General features: G+C 42.0%; 1 protein-coding gene across 27 annotated transcripts in view; it reads right to left on the reverse strand.

Moving 5' to 3' along the window:
- Positions 1-1,309: 1,309 nt before the first annotated feature.
- LOC143006384 (uncharacterized) overlaps positions 1,310-17,659 on the reverse strand; it is a 160,196-nt gene continuing 143,846 nt past the window's right edge. For all 27 annotated transcript variants that reach the window (XM_076157832.1, XM_076157834.1, XM_076157833.1 and 24 more), the window contains 9 exons: positions 11,398-11,571; positions 9,958-10,131; positions 8,214-8,387; positions 6,837-7,010; positions 5,490-5,663; positions 3,968-4,141; positions 2,182-2,355; positions 1,865-1,903; positions 1,310-1,671 (listed from right to left, as the gene is read on the reverse strand). In XM_076157832.1, the coding sequence (XP_076013947.1) occupies positions 1,897-1,903; positions 2,182-2,355; positions 3,968-4,141; positions 5,490-5,663; positions 6,837-7,010; positions 8,214-8,387; positions 9,958-10,131; positions 11,398-11,571 (1,225 nt within the window). In that variant the 3' untranslated portion in view covers positions 1,310-1,671; positions 1,865-1,896. The remainder of the gene's footprint in view (positions 1,672-1,864; positions 1,904-2,181; positions 2,356-3,967; positions 4,142-5,489; positions 5,664-6,836; positions 7,011-8,213; positions 8,388-9,957; positions 10,132-11,397; positions 11,572-17,659) is intronic.

Here is a 17,659-nt window from a genome sequence, read left to right on the forward strand (position 1 = left end):
CTACTCTTTCTTGGCATGAAGCCATATTGCTGTTCACTACAAAACTGAATTTAGATATTTTGTGTCCCATAAAATAATTACACCTTTGTTTTGTCAACAAGTCTGTCCTGTGCAGCACTGGGCTGTAAAAATGAGAAATAAAGACATAAAGGAATCACATTGTACAAGAAAGTGGGAATCTTAGGTTAACATTAGTAGATTCATGATTATACAGAACACAGAAACGTGACACTTGACTTTGATTTCAAACAACAAATGTCACTGTTGCTTTTTATATTCATCAGAAAAAGTCATTTTAGTTGAAGCTGCCAATATGATGTTCAACAAATTGTCAGTGTGTGTGTGTGTGTGTGTCTCATACATGAGGAGTACCTCGCATTGTTTTCTGCACTCAGACGGAAACAATCTGTGGATGTGGAGCCTGATTACAATAATGAGGATCGAGATTAACTAGCAGACGTTGAGGCCTCAGTGTGTGTAACTGAGTAATGATTGTGAGCAAAAACGTGTACATAGATTATATGTAGATTTATATAGATAAAACTCTGTACTTCATAAAGGCTTTTTTCCAAAATGCATTAGAATGACCTCACATTCATACACTGATGGCAGGGGCATAACATGCAAGGAGCAAACTTGCACATCAGGAGCAGTCATGGGTTCAGTGTGTTGCTCAACAACACTTCCACATGCTCTCTAGGAGGAGCCAGGAGACATCAAGCGTGTCCGTGTAGCCAGACTGCAACGGATGAACATGTTTTACACTTTATGGGGGCTGAGACACTCCGTCTCAACGACTCTAACTCAAAATGGAGAAATGAAACAAAGCCATGAAAAGAATGGAGATTTACAGATATGGATTTATTATAGACTATGGTTTTACAGAATCACAAGAGTGAAGTTTGTTAGCAAGGAGACCTCACATATGCTGAAAAAGGAATTTGGTTGTTAGTAGCTTTGCTTAGATGCAGCGTGAACAATCATACACAGGAAGGAAGACAAAGCAATATTCATAATAATTCAGTAGCAACATTTCCTCTCAGCGTTCTGGGCTGACTTTATCACTCATTCAAAGGAACGTGCTGCCATCTAGGGGTTCAAATCTTCCACTGCGTACAGAAGCTGGTGTGTACTTCACTGTATGGACAGAATGTTTGTCAAACGTTTTGTTGCACTGAGCTCTTTCTGGTTCAGCAGTGATTCAATATGATAACTGGAGCCCAAACCTGGATCGCTGCATGAATTCGCAAGATCATTTTGATTCCTATTCTGTTCATTGAGCATATCAATTATATATTTTATTGGCTCCGGTTACATTTTAAGAACTGTACAAAAGCACAGTCTTAAAATGATGTTATGTTAAGTTGTTTAGAAGCTTGGAACTTTGTTTAAGTTTTCTGTTTGAGCTTCACTGCTCCCAATTGGTCTTTGTGTGACCGTGTGGCACGACAGCAGTAAGGGGAAATTCAGGTGTTACAGCAGCATAAAGGGGAAAACCTGCACTATTCCTGGTGGGGCAGTTTACTATTTTTCTATTATGACAACCATCCAAAAACAAATGTCCTCAAAATCTAAAATGTCAGTGAGCTGTCAGGATTCATGTGTTCCTCTGTTGTCTTCTGTCTGCTGATCCATGTTTCTCTACGTCTCACACGTACTGAGCGCCATCTGCTGGAGAGAAGAAGACAGCAATCATGAATCTAGGATTTTACCCATTTTACCGCCTGATGAGATTTATTCAAATCAAAACTTTATTTTGTGGATTTGTTATGTGAACTGTTTGTTCTTCAATGACAGAAAATGTACAGGTATGTAAGTTTGAAAAAAAGTATTGATAAATGATGATCACCACCTGAATACTCACTTTCTGTCAATCCTGTCAGCTATAGTCCACGTTTATGTTCTGTAGAGACAAACAACAACAACAACAACAGTCATCTTCATGTCAGCTCACACACATGATCGCAACAAGCTAGTGGCTGATCTGATTGACTGACTGTTGTCTGTCTCTCTGTCTTTGTGTCCAATCCTGTCAGCATTCTGCTCTCACAGCTTCAGAAGGGAAAGCTGCAGCTGCTAATGACTGAGCTTTACCAGGAAACACTGGACCTTTGCTCTGACACTAACTGTGTTTAACACTAAGCTGCTGAAACACAATCAGCTGACTGAAACTCTACTGACCTCAGAGTCTCCAGTCTATATTTTGGACTCTGCCGAAGATCAGACAGCAGCTTCTTTCCTGAATCCTGCAGCTTGTTTCCATACAGCTGCAGCTCTCTCAGATGGGAGGGGTTGGACTTCAGAGCTGAGGCCAGAGCAGCACAGCCTTCATCTGAGATCTGACAGCCATACAGCCTGCAGAGAGAGGAGGATTTCAACAAAACACTGATGAGCAGTTTTGCCAACTCATTTTCAGGTGCAGTTTCTACAGACAGGTCGATTTTTTGCTGAAAGTTGCTGAATGACGTTGTGATGTCACGACGTACGGTTTTGATTTATTGATATGCTTTGCTGTAGCACAATGTTTTTGTCATATATTTTTGCAAGCATATCTGATTAGCAGTACGCACAGTATGCCTGACAATCATCCCCAATTCCTGGCTTCAGCCACGCTTTAACTTCAGGTACAGACTCCCACTCCTTTCTGTACTTCTGGCTGAGACATGTTGGTTGATGTAAGCTCTGTGCAAGATCAAACATTCTTGATCAACTATATTCATTGGGTTTTAACTGTGGTTGTTGAACTATTTCAACATATCAAGTAAGTTTAGCAAACAAGCCACCAGAGAAATACATTTATGTCTTTAAATCAAATGTTGAAAAACCTTTTCAGGACTAGCTTGATTTCCATCTGCAGTGAGTGAGTGCACTAGCATGTAGTAACGTTACTGAAGGCTTAGCCCTTTACAGATTGTTATTGCTACTGTGCAGAGGAAATTCTAAAAAAAAGAAAATTAATTGTGACTTCCTACCCAAACATTTACACTCTGAACTGAATGTTTTTCAATGATTTGAGCAAAAAAAAACAACGCCCATCATTTATCTCATCAAACGCATGCTACTGCTGCTGCAGTCAGCCAACAATGATCGCTGCTCCTGCCTGTGACTGTCTGCCTCTCTATTGAGCTGAGCCCTCACTACTGCTGACCCAACTCACAACACACTTTTGCAGCCGGGCAGACAGAGTGTGTGTTGTTGTGACTGAGTGTGTGACAAAGAAAATTGTTTTGGGTCATTCAGAGGGAAAATGCGTGCACTTTAACGTTTCAGTCACTTTTCAAAAGTTGCTAATAGTTTCCAAATACATTTTAAAAAGTAGCTTCATTTGTTGCTTGGTGAATTTTCAAAAAAAGAGTTTCTTGGATAATCTGAAAAGTTGCAAAATCTAGCAAAAAAGTGCTTAGTTGGCATCAATGCTGCTGAGGGTCATGTAGACATTTTATACATTGACATCAACATATTAATATATAATACCAGATGGTCACTTTGATCATCTTTGAAGGAAAACATTTTAATTACACATTGTCACCTATAAATCAAAGAATCTCTTTAGCTGGAATCACATACCGCTCATAAGAATCCCATATTTGATATTGATTAACTTCTGATTCTGATCCAGGGAAGCGCGTGCGCGCGCGTGCACACACACACACACACACTGTGGAAACCTGTTCTGTGGAGATGAAGACTCTGTCCTGCTAGTAGTATTAATATCATTAGCCATATTTACACTTGTACTATCATTAAGTGGCTTGTGATAATGTTTGTTGTGATTTGGCGCATAATAAATAAAGTTGAATTGAATAACTTTGTAAATAAAAGACATCATGAGTAGCTTGTGGCCACTTTGAGTTTGTAAAGAGGCTCCTGGTGTGAAAAAGGTTGGAGAGCCCTGAAAAAGACTCTTCATCTGAGGGACATGAAGACCACAGACAACATTTGAGGATTCATGGTGAGTTGAACTGACCTCAGAATCTCCAGTTTACAGTTTGGACTCTCCACAAACTCAGACAGCAGCTTCACTCCTGAGTCCTGCAGGTTGTTATGACTCAGCTGCAGCTCTCTCAGATGGGAGGGGTTGGACTTCAGAGCTGAGGCCAGAGCAGCACAGCCTTCATCTGAGAACTGACAGCATGACAGCCTGCAGAGAGAGGAGGATTTCAACAAAACACTGCTGAGGCTCAAGTATACATGTTATACATTGACATCAAAATACTATTATATTATACCAGCTTTAGTTTGACTGATGGTCACTTTTATCATATTTGAAGAAAACATTTTAATTACACATCGTCACCTATAAATCAAAATATAGATTAAAATGATTTTCCCCCGGAAGACATTAAGGAAACACATTGTGTTCCTTATTCCAGGTTTCTGTAGATCTGTAGAGCCTCCAACAAACTTGTCCCCTCAGATGTTCAGCAGGTTGTATGTAGGCCTCATTATTTACAGGTTGAGGTGTTTATTCACTGTCATTGATTTTGTGTCAGTTTGTTAAAGACAAACTCCAGGTGTAAATGTGATGATACATATTTGATGAGCTGCAGTTTATTGTGTTTCTACAGTGATGTGGTCCAGCATTTTCTCTCCACTTCTCTCTTCACTTGTCTTGTAGTCAGTGAGCTGCTCTCACTGTGAGATGACCTCTTTTACTCTACAACACGATGAAGAGTTATCTCTGGCAGCAGGAAACAAAAAGGTTTGGTGCCTGGTGACATCAAATCTGTGTGGAAATCACTTTGAGCCAAATGGATCCTTTGACAAAGTTTGTGTATTTTTCAGTGGAAATCAATGAACCTGAAGTGTTTGAGCAGCTTCAGTCAGTTGTGATGAAAGCTGATCACTGTGTTGTTTACTGATGGATCCGTGTTGTGGAAGGGGAGGCAGTAGCTCAGTGGGTAGAGCTTCCGCTTGGGAACCGGAGGATCGCCGGTGCCCCTGAGCAAGGCACCGAACTCTCAATTGCTCCCCCCTCTGCGAAGGGTGGTAATGTAATGTAAGTCGCTTTGGATAAAAGCGTCTGCCAAATGTTCGTAATGTAATGAAATGGACATTATGATACATTTACCATCACACACATTACAGCACAGAGCAGAAACAAATGTTGAGTTTCATTATCAGCAAATAGAAAACAAGGAAGCTTCTTCCTAAAATATCTCCTAGCAGCTTGCAGCTTGTTTTTAGGAAGCTCACTAATGCATCACATCATCAATACAGGTGAAACACTTGAGAGCACACACACACGCACGCACGCACGCACGCAAGCAGTTCCATGAAAAAACATCAGAGCGGTTTAAATGTTTCTGCTCTTTTCAAAACACTGTTTATAAATTCAAGAAAAGTGCACCAGGAGCTTGTGGCCACTTTGAGTTTTGAAAAGAAGCTCCTGGTGTGAAAAAGGTTGGAGAGCCTTGAAAAAGACTCTTCATCTGAGGAACATGAAGACCACAGACAACATTTGAGGATTCATGGTGAGTTGAACTGACCTCAGAATCTCCAGTTTACAGTTTGGACTCTCCACAAACTCAGACAGCAGCTTCACTCCTGAATCCTGCAGCTCGTTAATACACAGCTCCAGCTCTCTCAGATGGGAGGGGTTGGACTTCAGAGCTGAGACCAGAGCAGCACAGCCTTCATCTGAGATCTTACAGTCATACAGCCTGCAGAGAGGAGGATTTCAACAAAACACTGCTGAGGCTCAAGTATACATGTTATACATTGACATCAACATACTAATATATTATACCAGCTTTAGCTTTGACTGATGGCCACTTTTATCATCTTTTAAGGAATACGTTTTAATAACACATTATCACCTATAAATCAAAATATAGATTAAAATGATTTTCCCCTTGTATCACATTTAGTAAACACAGAGTTCTTTATTCCAGCTTTCTGTAGATCTTCATGTCAGGCTGGATTTTTCAGTAGAAATCAATGAACCTTAAGTGTTTGTTGAGCAGCTTCAGTCAGTTGTGATGCAAGCTGATCACTGTGTTGTTTACTGATGGATCCATGTTGTGGAAATGGACATTATGATACATTTACCATCACACACATTACAGCACAGAGCAGAAACACATGTTGAGTTTCATTAACAGCAAATAAATCAGCAAACAAGGAAGCTTCTTCCTAAAATATCTCCCAGCAGCTTGCAGCTTGTTTTTAAGGAGCTCACCAAGGCATCACATCATCAATACAGGTGAAACACTACACCTCCACCAAGGCTGATAAGAACTCCAACTGTGACTCAGTCTGTCAGTGATGAAGGTTCTTGGCTTGAGCTCACTGATGGAGGAGGAGCAGCTGATCACATCTCAAACATACAATGTTTAGAAACCATTGAACTACACCAGCAGTCAAATCCCCTCTTCCCTCTGACTGGGGCACGTACGCCCCCTAGTGGCCGTCTGCCACAGGCCACAGAAAGATACAAACACTAGACCCCTCACATACAGCTCATTTAAACCCCATATTTGATAACTGGTGATTCTGATCCAGGGAAGAACATGCACGCACGCACGCACGCACGCACGCACGCACGCACGCACGCACGCACGCACGCACGCACGCACGCACGCACGCACGCACGCACGCACGCACGCACGCAAGCAGTTCCATGAAAAAACATCAGAGCGGTTTAAATGTTTCTGCTCTTTTCAAAACACTGTTTATAAATTCAAGAAAAGTGCACCAGGAGCTAGTGAACACTTTGAGTTTTGAAAAGAAGCTCCTGGTGTGAAAAAGGTTGGAGAGCCCTGAAAAAGACTCTTCATCTGAGGAACATGAAGACCACAGACAACATTTGAGGATTCATGGTGAGTTGAACTGACCTCAGAATCTCCAGTTTACATTTTAGACTCTCCACAAACTCAGACAGCAGCTTCACTCCTGAATCCTGCAGCTTGTTAATACTCAGCCTCAGCTCTCTCAGATGGGAGGGGTTGGACTTCAGAGCTGAGGCCAGAGCAGCACAGCCTTCAACTGAGATCTGACAGAGTTCTAGCCTGCAGAGAGAGGAGGATTTCAACAAAACACTGCTGAGGCTCAAGTATACATGTTATACATTGACATCAACATACTAATATATTATACCAGCTTTAGCTTTGACTGATGGTCACTTTTATCATCTTTTAAGGAATACGTTTTAATAACACATTATCACCTATAAATCAAAATATAGATTAAAATGATTTTCCCCTTGTATCACATTTAGTAAACACAGAGTTCTTTATTCCAGCTTTCTGTAGATCTTCATGTCAGGCTGGATTTTTCAGTAGAAATCAATGAACCTTAAGTGTTTGTTGAGCAGCTTCAGTCAGTTGTGATGCAAGCTGATCACTGTGTTGTTTACTGATGGATCCATGTTGTGGAAATGGACATTATGATACATTTACCATCACACACATTACAGCACAGAGCAGAAACACATGTTGAGTTTCATTAACAGCAAATAAATCAGCAAACAAGGAAGATTCTTCCTAAAATATCTCCCAGCAGCTTGCAGCTTGTTTTTAAGGAGCTCACCAAGGCATCACATCATCAATACAGGTGAAACACTACACCTCCACCAAGGCTGATAAGAACTCCAACTGTGACTCAGTCTGTCAGTGATGAAGGTTCTTGGCTTGAGCTCACTGATGGAGGAGGAGCAGCTGATCACATCTCAAACATACAATGTTTAGAAACCATTGAACTACACCAGCAGTCAAATCCCCTCTTCCCTCTGACTGGGGCACGTACGCCCCCTAGTGGCCGTCTGCCACAGGCCACAGAAAGATACAAACACTAGACCCCTCACATACAGCTCATTTAAACCCCATATTTGATAACTGGTGATTCTGATCCAGGGAAGAACATGCACGCACGCACGCACGCACGCACGCACGCACGCACGCACGCACGCACGCACGCACGCACGCACGCACGCACGCACGCACCCACGCACGCACGCACGCACGCACGCACGCACGCACGCACGCACGCAAGCAGTTCCATGAAAACACATCAGAGCGGTTTAAATGTTTCTGCTCTTTTCAAAACACTGTTTATAAATTCAAGAAAAGTGCACCAGGAGCTAGTGAACACTTTGAGTTTTGAAAAGAAGCTCCTGGTGTGAAAAAGGTTGGAGAGCCCTGAAAAAGACTCTTCATCTGAGGGACATGAAGACCACAGACAACATTTGAGGATTCATGGTGAGTTGAACTGACCTCAGAATCTCCAGTTTACATTTTAGACTCTCCACAAACTCAGACAGCAGCTTCACTCCTGAATCCTGCAGCTTGTTCCTACTCAGCTCCAGCTCTCTCAGATGGGAGGGGTTGGACTTCAGAGCTGAGGCCAGAGCAGCACAGCCTTCAACTGAGATCTGACAGTATGTCAGCCTGCAGAGAGAGGAGGATTTCAACAAAACACTGCTGAGGCTCAAGTATACATGTAATACATTGACATCAACATACTAATATATTATACCAGCTTTAGCTTTGACTGATGGTCACTTTTATCATCTTTTAAGGAATACGTTTTAATAACACATTATCACCTATAAATCAAAATATAGATTAAAATGATTTTCCCCTTGTATCACATTTAGTAAACACAGAGTTCTTTATTCCAGCTTTCTGTAGATCTTCATGTCAGGCTGGATTTTTCAGTAGAAATCAATGAACCTTAAGTGTTTGTTGAGCAGCTTCAGTCAGTTGTGATGCAAGCTGATCACTGTGTTGTTTACTGATGGATCCATGTTGTGGAAATGGACATTATGATACATTTACCATCACACACATTACAGCACAGAGCAGAAACACATGTTGAGTTTCATTAACAGCAAATAAATCAGCAAACAAGGAAGCTTCTTCCTAAAATATCTCCCAGCAGCTTGCAGCTTGTTTTTAAGGAGCTCACCAAGGCATCACATCATCAATACAGGTGAAACACTACACCTCCACCAAGGCAGATAAGAACCCCAACTGTGACTCAGTCTGTCAGTGATGAAGGTTCTTGGCTTGAGCTCACTGATGGAGGAGGAGCAGCTGATCACATCTCAAACATACAATGTTTTAAAACATATTGAAATACACTTGCAGTCAAATCCCCTCTTCCCTCTGACTGGGGCACTTGCCAACCCCCTATTGGCCGTCTGCCACAGGCCACAGAAAGATACAAACACTAGACCCCTCACATACAGCTCATTTAAACCCCATATTTGATAACTGGTGATTCTGATCCAGGGAAGAACACACACGCACGCACGCACGCATGCACGCACGCACGCACGCACGCACGCACGCACGCACGCACGCACGCACGCACGCACAGTCATTATTTCACAAGAAGACTTCAGGTAGAGACTCAAAGCCTGGTCTCACAAAAAAGTCTTCAATCCGCTGGCACACACCAGGCCACACACACACCATCATCCACACACACTCCAGCACAGCAGGCAGAGATGGCACACAGAGCATTCTACACTGCCTACAGTGAGGAAGTGATTCAGTGGCAGCACATAAACAACACAACTTACATGGAAATAAGCTGAAGTGGATGAAACAATATGAGAGCTATAGTGGCGTCCAAAACACACGTTTGAGCAGAAGAGAGAGACTGGAGTTCAGAGAGAAGCAGACGCTTCCCAGCGTGAGCAAACAGAGTTTACATATCAGGGGTCGTGGCAAACACTGACATATATTCCACTGTTGGTGACAAATTGTCCATCTATTTTTAAATGAGCAGTTACATAAAAACACATCAGAGCAGTTTATATGTTTCTGCTCTTAAATATTCATAAACAGTTTATAAATTCAAGAAAAAAGCACTAGGAGCTTGTGGCCACGTTGAGTTTTGAAAAGAAGCTCCTGGTGTGAAAAAGGTTGGAGAGCCCTGAAAAAGACTCTTCATCTGAGGAACATGAAGACCACAGACAACATTTGAGGATTCATGGTGAGTTGAACTGACCTCAGAATCTCCAGTTTACAGTTTGGACTCTCCACAAACTCAGACAGCAGCTTCACTCCTGAATCCTGCAGCTTGTTACAACCCAGGTCCAGCTCTCTCAGATGGGAGGGGTTGGACTTCAGAGCTGAGGCCAGAGCAGCACAGCCTTCAACTGAGATCTCACAGTCATACAGCCTGCAGAGAGAGGAGGATTTCAACAAAACACTGCTGAGGGTCAAGTATACATGTAATACATTGACATCAACATACTATCATATTATACCAGCTTTAGCTTTGCGTAATGGTCACTTTATCATCTTTAAAGAAATAAGTTTCAATAACACATTGTCACCTATAAATCAAAATATGAAATATGAGATTATTTTTTACTGGAATCACAGACAACTCATTTGAATCCCATATTTGATATTAGTTAAGTTTTGATTCTGGTCCAGGGAAACTAACACACGCACGCACGCACGCACGCACGCACGCACGCACGCACGCACGCACGCACGCACGCACGCACGCACGCACACACGCACACACGCTCGCACGCACGCAAGCACGCACGCACACACCACTTTACATCAGCAGCATGTTTGTATAGTTCCAATATTTGTCTTTATATTTATTCATTTATTAACGCTACAAAAACAGGATGAAACCAGAATAGGACAATTAATCATCCAAAGAGTGCAGGAGAGACTAGAAGCTCTAGTGGGCTTATCTGAGGCGTCTCTCCTAATGCTATCACTACTTACTGCTGATCAATGAGCTCATCTGTCTTCCTCTTTAGCTTCAACAGTGTTTTTGTGTTTTGGAGTCATTATTTCACAAGAAGACATCAGGTAGAGACTTAAAGCCTGGTCTCACAAAAAAGTCTTCAATCCACTGGCACACACCAGGCCACACACACACCATCATCCACACACACTCCAGCACAGCAGGCAGAGATGGCACACAGAGCATTCTACACTGCCTACAGTGAGGAAGTGATTCAGTGGCAGCACATAAACAACACAACTTACATGGAAATAAGCTGAAGTGGATGAAACAATATGAGAGCTATAGTGGCGTCCAAAACACACGTTTGAGCAGAAGAGAGAGACTCAAGTTCAGAGAGAAGCAGACGCTTCCCAGCGTGAGCAAACAGAGTTTACATATCAGGGGTCGTGGCAAACACTGACATATATTCCACTGTTGGTGACAAATTATCCATCTATTTTTAAATGAGCAGTTACATAAAAACACATCAGAGCAGTTTATATGTTTCTGCTCTTAAATTCACTAAACAGTTTATAAATTTAAGAAAAAAGCACTAGGAGCTTGTGGCCAGTTAGAGTTTTGTAAAGAGGCTCCTGGTGTGAAAAAGGTTGGAGAGCCCTGAAAAAGACTCTTCATCTGAGGGACATGAAGACCACAGACAACATTTGAGGATTCATGGTGAGTTGAACTGACCTCAGAATCTCCAGTTTACAGTTTGGACTCTCCACAAACTCAGACAGCAGCTTCACTCCTGAATCCTGCAGCTTGTTTAAACTCAGCTCCAGCTCTCTCAGATGGGAGGGGTTGGACTTCAGAGCTGAGGCCAGAGCAGCACAGCCTTCATCTGAGATCCGACAGCCTCTCAGCCTGCAGAGAGAGGAGGATTTCAACAAAACACTGCTGAGGGTCAAGTGGAAGGAAGAAGAGTGTGTGTGTATGCATGTGTGTGTATGTGTGTGAGCGGGGTTGTAAATTCATAAAAAGTGTTGATCTGCTTCATCTTTCACTGATGGTCACTTTTATGTTTTCAGAAATAAATGTTGAATGAATGAATTTACTTAAATCACAGTCATATTCAACATTTATCAGGAAAAACTCCAGGTGTAAATTGAGTTTCAATATTTGCTGCACAAACTTAGAAGTTGAATAGTTTATTGTGATTTTAATGTGATTAAGTCTAAAACACAATCAACAACTGGAAAGCACAATGTTGTCTGTGTGTTTACAAGGACGTCTGCCGAACGACGTGATAAACATTATAATCACACCAAATACCACAGTGTGATTGTGTTTTGTGTTATTATGAACACAGAGTGATGAATAAACACAGCAACACATATTCATGTTTCACCCAAACTGGGAAGAGAAGAGAATGACACGTTCAGGTGGCTCACAGCTTTCTGGTGGTCTCACTGATAGATTTGGACATTTAGAAAACATTGCAGAAACAGAAGACAAACACTGTGACACGCCGCTTCACCTTTGTGCTTCAGCACCGATGCGAGGTGACAGGAGGCACACAGGTGATGGAGAACAGAGAGGGAACAGGGATTTGTTATTGATCGTCAGTCCCTTAACGAGTCTACATCCAGTGGAGGACGGTAAATGGTATCCTGTCTCACCTGTACAAAATCCATACAGGTGATCCTGTGTGATTACATCCTGCATGCAATCATCTGTAAGGATGTCCCTGGGCACATTTGAAGCAGACAAACAGTGAGCGTAACTAGAAATGTCTCAAGTTCTGAGTCTGAATCCCAGAAAGCTGCAGACGCTCCTGTTTTAGGGGGGACAATGCTTTGTTTGCATAATTCACCTCAATAAAGTATGAAGTCTGAATACGTAAGAGCACATTACGATCATTACATAGCAGACGCTTTTATCCAAAGCGACTTCCAATAAGTGTGTTCAACAAAGGTAGATAAAAGAACTTCAGGCCATAAGAACAAATTTAGTATTAAATCCCACTTACGCCCGTGTATCTCCACTCTGAGATTAGCTACTAAGAAGTTAGCAACCACATCTGGAAGCACAAACAATCTATTCCACCTCCTCAAACAGCATCTCTGCATGAAACTGAATGGAACATCATCGATTAATATGGAGATATACATCAAATATCACCTCAGGGTTGAAAAATATGATGATGAATATTTCTTGCTTATATCAAGCTGCCAATATGAATTTATTTGTGTTTAGTTTGGATATAAATCTCTGGTCCTGTTTGATGTGAGCAGTACATTAAAGGTACAGATTGTTAACCATAAATCAAAATATAGTTTAAATCGATGACAGAGAGAGTGCAGGTTTTTCCTCCATAGATCCTGCAGAGCTTCCTGACAGGACAGACTGTTTCCTGTTCACTGCAGCAGCATCTTTATTCTCTCAGAGCTTTGGATGGAGGTTGGACAGCAAAGTTGACTGTAAAAATCAGTGTGATATAGGATGGGAAGCTTTTTAAAGGAACTGAATTGGAGGTGTTTCTGTTATAGTAGAGACGGTAAACATGTCTGAGCACAGACTCAATGAGGAGATATTTAACTGAGACCTCTCACATTGTTTCCACTGAGCTAAACAGATTAACTCTTCCATGACTTTTTGGCTAAAGCTTGAGCAATGAGACAAATTTGAATATTGATTTAAAGATATTGGTGTAATGTGAAATGTGTTTTGTTAGTGACAATTCTTGTTTCCCAGTGCTTCATCTGCACTGTACAGTATAACACACACTGATCAATGAAATTAGTTAATGACATCACCAGGATGACATATCTGTCTCAAAATGTGTCTGACCTCAGAATCTCCAGTTTACAGTTTGGACTCTCCAGTCCAGCAGACAGCAGCTTCACTCCTGAGTCCTGCAGGTCGTTATCACTCAGCTCCAGCTCTCTCAGATGGGAGGGGTTGGACTTCAGAGCTGAGGCCACAACATCACAGTGGGTGTCTGAGAGTCCACAGTCAGTAAACCTAGTATTATAGATTTAACAAAAAAATCCATGATCAAAGCAGAGCGCTTACTAAGTGACTTCATTTTATTGAGAGTTACAGAGATGTGAATAATCTGAGTAATGATAATGGACACTGAGCAAACACCTTCACTTCTAACTGTGGTGTTCTCTTTATATGATGGGACAGGATTACCTGTTAGTTGATATTATTATTAACATCTGGACTAACCGAGCCTTTCTGCAGTTCCTCACAGCTGGGATCAGTCTCTGTCGTCCTGCCTTTGATGCTTTGTACTTTTTCACATCCAGCTCATCCAGAACCTCCTCAGACATCTGCAGCATGTAGGCCAGGGCTGAACAGTGGATCTCTGAGAGTTTCTTCTCTGATCTCTTCTCTGACTTCAGAAACTCTTGGATCTCTTCATGTACAGAGTGGTCCTTCATCTCCATCAAACAGTGGAAGATGTTGATGCTTCTGTCAGGAGAGATATCATCAGCCCTCATGTCTTTCAGGGTTTTGATGGCTCTCTGGATGTCTTTTGGTCTGCTCTCTGATTGACCCAGCAGACCTCCTAAGAGACTCTGGTTGGACTCCAGTGAAAGACCATGAAGGAAGCGAACAAACAGGTCCAGGTGACCATTTTTACTCTGCAGGGCTTTGATCATGGCTCTGCTCAGAAAGACATCCAGTGATGAGTTATGGTCATCATCCTCACCCTCAGATGCATAATCTTTGCTGAAACGCTTCAGTACCTCAGTGTTCTTGGTTGTGTAACAGTGGTACATGTAGACTGCAGCCAGAAACTCCTGAATGCTCAAGTGAACAAAGCAGTAGACTCTTTTCTGGAAGATCACACACTCCACCTGCAAGATCTCTGTACAAACTCCAGAGAACACAGATGCCTCCGACACATCAAGTCCACACTGCTCCAGGTCTTCTTGGTAGAATATGATGTTTCCTGTCTCTAGATGTTCAAACGCCAGCCTCCCCAGCTTCAGTAGAAGCTCCCTGTCCATCTTAGACAGCTCCTGTACACGCTCATGGCCCTCATGATACTTGTGCTTTTTGGTCTGAGTCTGGACCATCAGGAAACGTGAGTACATGTCGGTCAGGGTCTTGGGCAGCTCTCCTCTCTGCTCTGTAGTCAGCATGTGCTCCAGAACTGTGGCAGTGATCCAGCAGAAGACTGGGACTTGACACATGATGTGGAGGCTCCTGGATGCTTTGATGTGTGAGATGATTCTGATGGACAGATCTTCATCACTGAACCTCTTCCTGAAGTACTCCTCCTTCTGGGCATCAGTGAAGCCTCGTACTTCTGTTAGCCTGTGAACACATGTAGGAGGGATCTGATTGGCTGCTGCAGGTCTGGAAGTTATCCAGAGGAGAGCTGAGGGCAGCAGATTCCCCTTGATGAGGTTTGTTACCAGCTCGCTGACTGATGCCTTCTTTGTGACATCACACAGAACCTCATTGCTGTGGAAATCCAGAGACAGTCTGCATTCGTCCAGACCATCAAAGATGAACAAAACTTTACAGTCAGCCAGCTTCTCCGCTGTGAGCGTCTGTAATGTTGGATGGAAAACACGGAGCAGCATGAGAAGACTGTACTGCTCATCTCGGATCAGGTTCAGCTCCCTGAACGTCAGCAGAATCAGCAGACTGACATCTTGGTTTTCCAAACCCTGAGCCCAGTCCAGAGAGAACTTCTGCACTGAGAAGGTTTTTCCAACACCTGCGACGCCGTTTGTTAGGACGACTCTGATGTGTTTCTGTTGGTCAGCTAAGGCTTTAAAGATGTCCTGGCATTTTATTGGAGTGTCATGGAGGGTGGTCTTCTTGGCTGCTGTGTCCAGCTGAACCACCTCATGTTGGGTATTGACCCCTTCACTCTGTCCCTCTGTGATGTAGAGCTCAGTGTAGATCCTGTTGAGGGGGGTTCCACTTCCTGCTCCAGCACTTCCTTCAGTCACATGTTCACATCTCTTCCTCAGACTGAGCTTATGTTTGTCTAAAAGTTCATGCAGAGCACCACCTAGTAGAAGAGAAAAAACAACAACAAAACAAAACGTGTGGAAAAATGAGAATTGCTGCTGATAGAAATGTTGACAGCATCAGACAGATCAACAGTCTTACTGTGCACTGTTGCAGACTGACTGGGTGTCTTCAGTCCAGGTTCTGTTCTGGGTCTTTTACATAATTGCTTTTGACATAAGGAGTCTCCAGGTGAAGCAGACTGGTCCCAACACGAGCTCCTCTTTCTCTTTCTGTGAAAATGAAAGCAATTCATGTCACTGATTAAAGCCATTGTTAATTTAAACTCAAAAACTAAATTCTTGTCTTGAGCCTTTTTAATATTGTCCTGTTGGTCAGGTGTCCTCAAACTTCACCCTGCAGACACATTGTTTGGGGCAGAAGACAAACATTGTTTTGTTTAAATTTTGATGGGACATGTTCCTCTCTGCCTTCTGTCCTAAAAGCCAGTGTGTGTCTGGTGCGTGTCTTGCACAATAAGTTACATCCATTGATGGTTTGCTGATTGATGGTAACTGATGGCCAGCAGATGCTTTTTCATTTCTTTATTTACATTGTGGTGTAATGAATTGATATTGTGCAGCCTATACTGTATATGAGCATCCAACATGAAACATTTACAACATGCAGATAAGATCAGTTACATTAAAATTAGACGAATATGTACACTCCAATGGCAACAACACCAAAAGATTACAATTACCATGTAGAGTTAAAGGAGCATCTGTCCTTGGCCAAATTCTATTTTTCATTTAATTTGTCTTTATACAACTTATCTATCAATCTATCTATCTATCTATCTATCTATCTATCTATCTATCTATCTATCTATCTATCTATCTATCTATCTATCTATCTATCTATCTATCTATCTATCTATCTATCCATCCATCCATCTATCTATCCTTACATAAAATACTGTAATACTGTCTGGGCTGCTTCTTACTCATCTAACTTCAATCCATTATTTCAAATACAAAAGAGGTTAAGAACGATTTCCAGCTCCAGCAGAAAACAACCATCTGCTGCTCTATTTACTAAACACAAAGTATTGCTTATTATCAAAGTCAATATATTCTATGGAATGTGTATGAGGATGAACTTATTGATTTTCATTGTTTTGTGTGATACTGTGCCAGGTTGGTCTCTGTTTCGTTGTTTGTTTGTCTTAAGTTAGTTTGTTCTTCTTTTTAAATTCTATTTCATTACTTTTTATATAGCTAATAATGGAATAGTGGAGGGACCTTTAGGCTTATCTCCTCTCCTGCACAATTAGTGTATTTCTCTATGTTCATATCTTTATCACTTGACTTTTGTGTGAACAACAATAAAAAAAAATCATCTAATGTTCACATTTTAACACAGACAGAGAAGATTTTGGCAGCAACCAAAGAATTCCCAATGCAGGAAAATTCCTGTAACAGATAAACAGAGCTCTTACTTTGTGCCTGAGGGTCCAGGTCCATCACTGAAAAATGGAGGATGTCCCATGGACCAGTCACTCTTCATGGACACACAGACTGATGCAGCAGATCCTGTTCCATCCTCCTCTTCATCCATACAGACACTCATCTTCTTGATTTAAGTCAAACAGGAAAAACATTTCAGACACAAAAAGCTCTTAAAGAACAGAACAGAACACACACACACACAAACACACACACAGAGAATATCATCAGCTTAACAGGACTGCTCCCCTAACTACCTGCATGAACTACTAACTACTGCACCAGGAGAGAGAGAGAGAGCCTAAATGACAAGATTGCACTATTTTCTCTCTCTCTCTCTCTCTCTCTCTCTCTCTCTCTCTCTCTCTCTCTCTCTCTCTCTCTCTTTTTCTCTTTCTCTCTCTCTCTCCCTCTCTCCCCTTTGGAAACATTGTTTGTAATATTGGGTTTTCACTTGACTTGACACAAGCGCGCACACAAACACACACACCAAAGCACAACCCAATCCTTCTCTTTTTACAGTC

This window comes from Genypterus blacodes, unplaced genomic scaffold (assembly GCF_046128005.1).
Source record: "Genypterus blacodes isolate CSIRO-AG114 ecotype Tasmania unplaced genomic scaffold, CSIRO-AGI_Gbla_v1 ptg000073l_1, whole genome shotgun sequence".
Classification (NCBI taxonomy): Eukaryota; Metazoa; Chordata; class Actinopteri; order Ophidiiformes; family Ophidiidae; genus Genypterus; species Genypterus blacodes.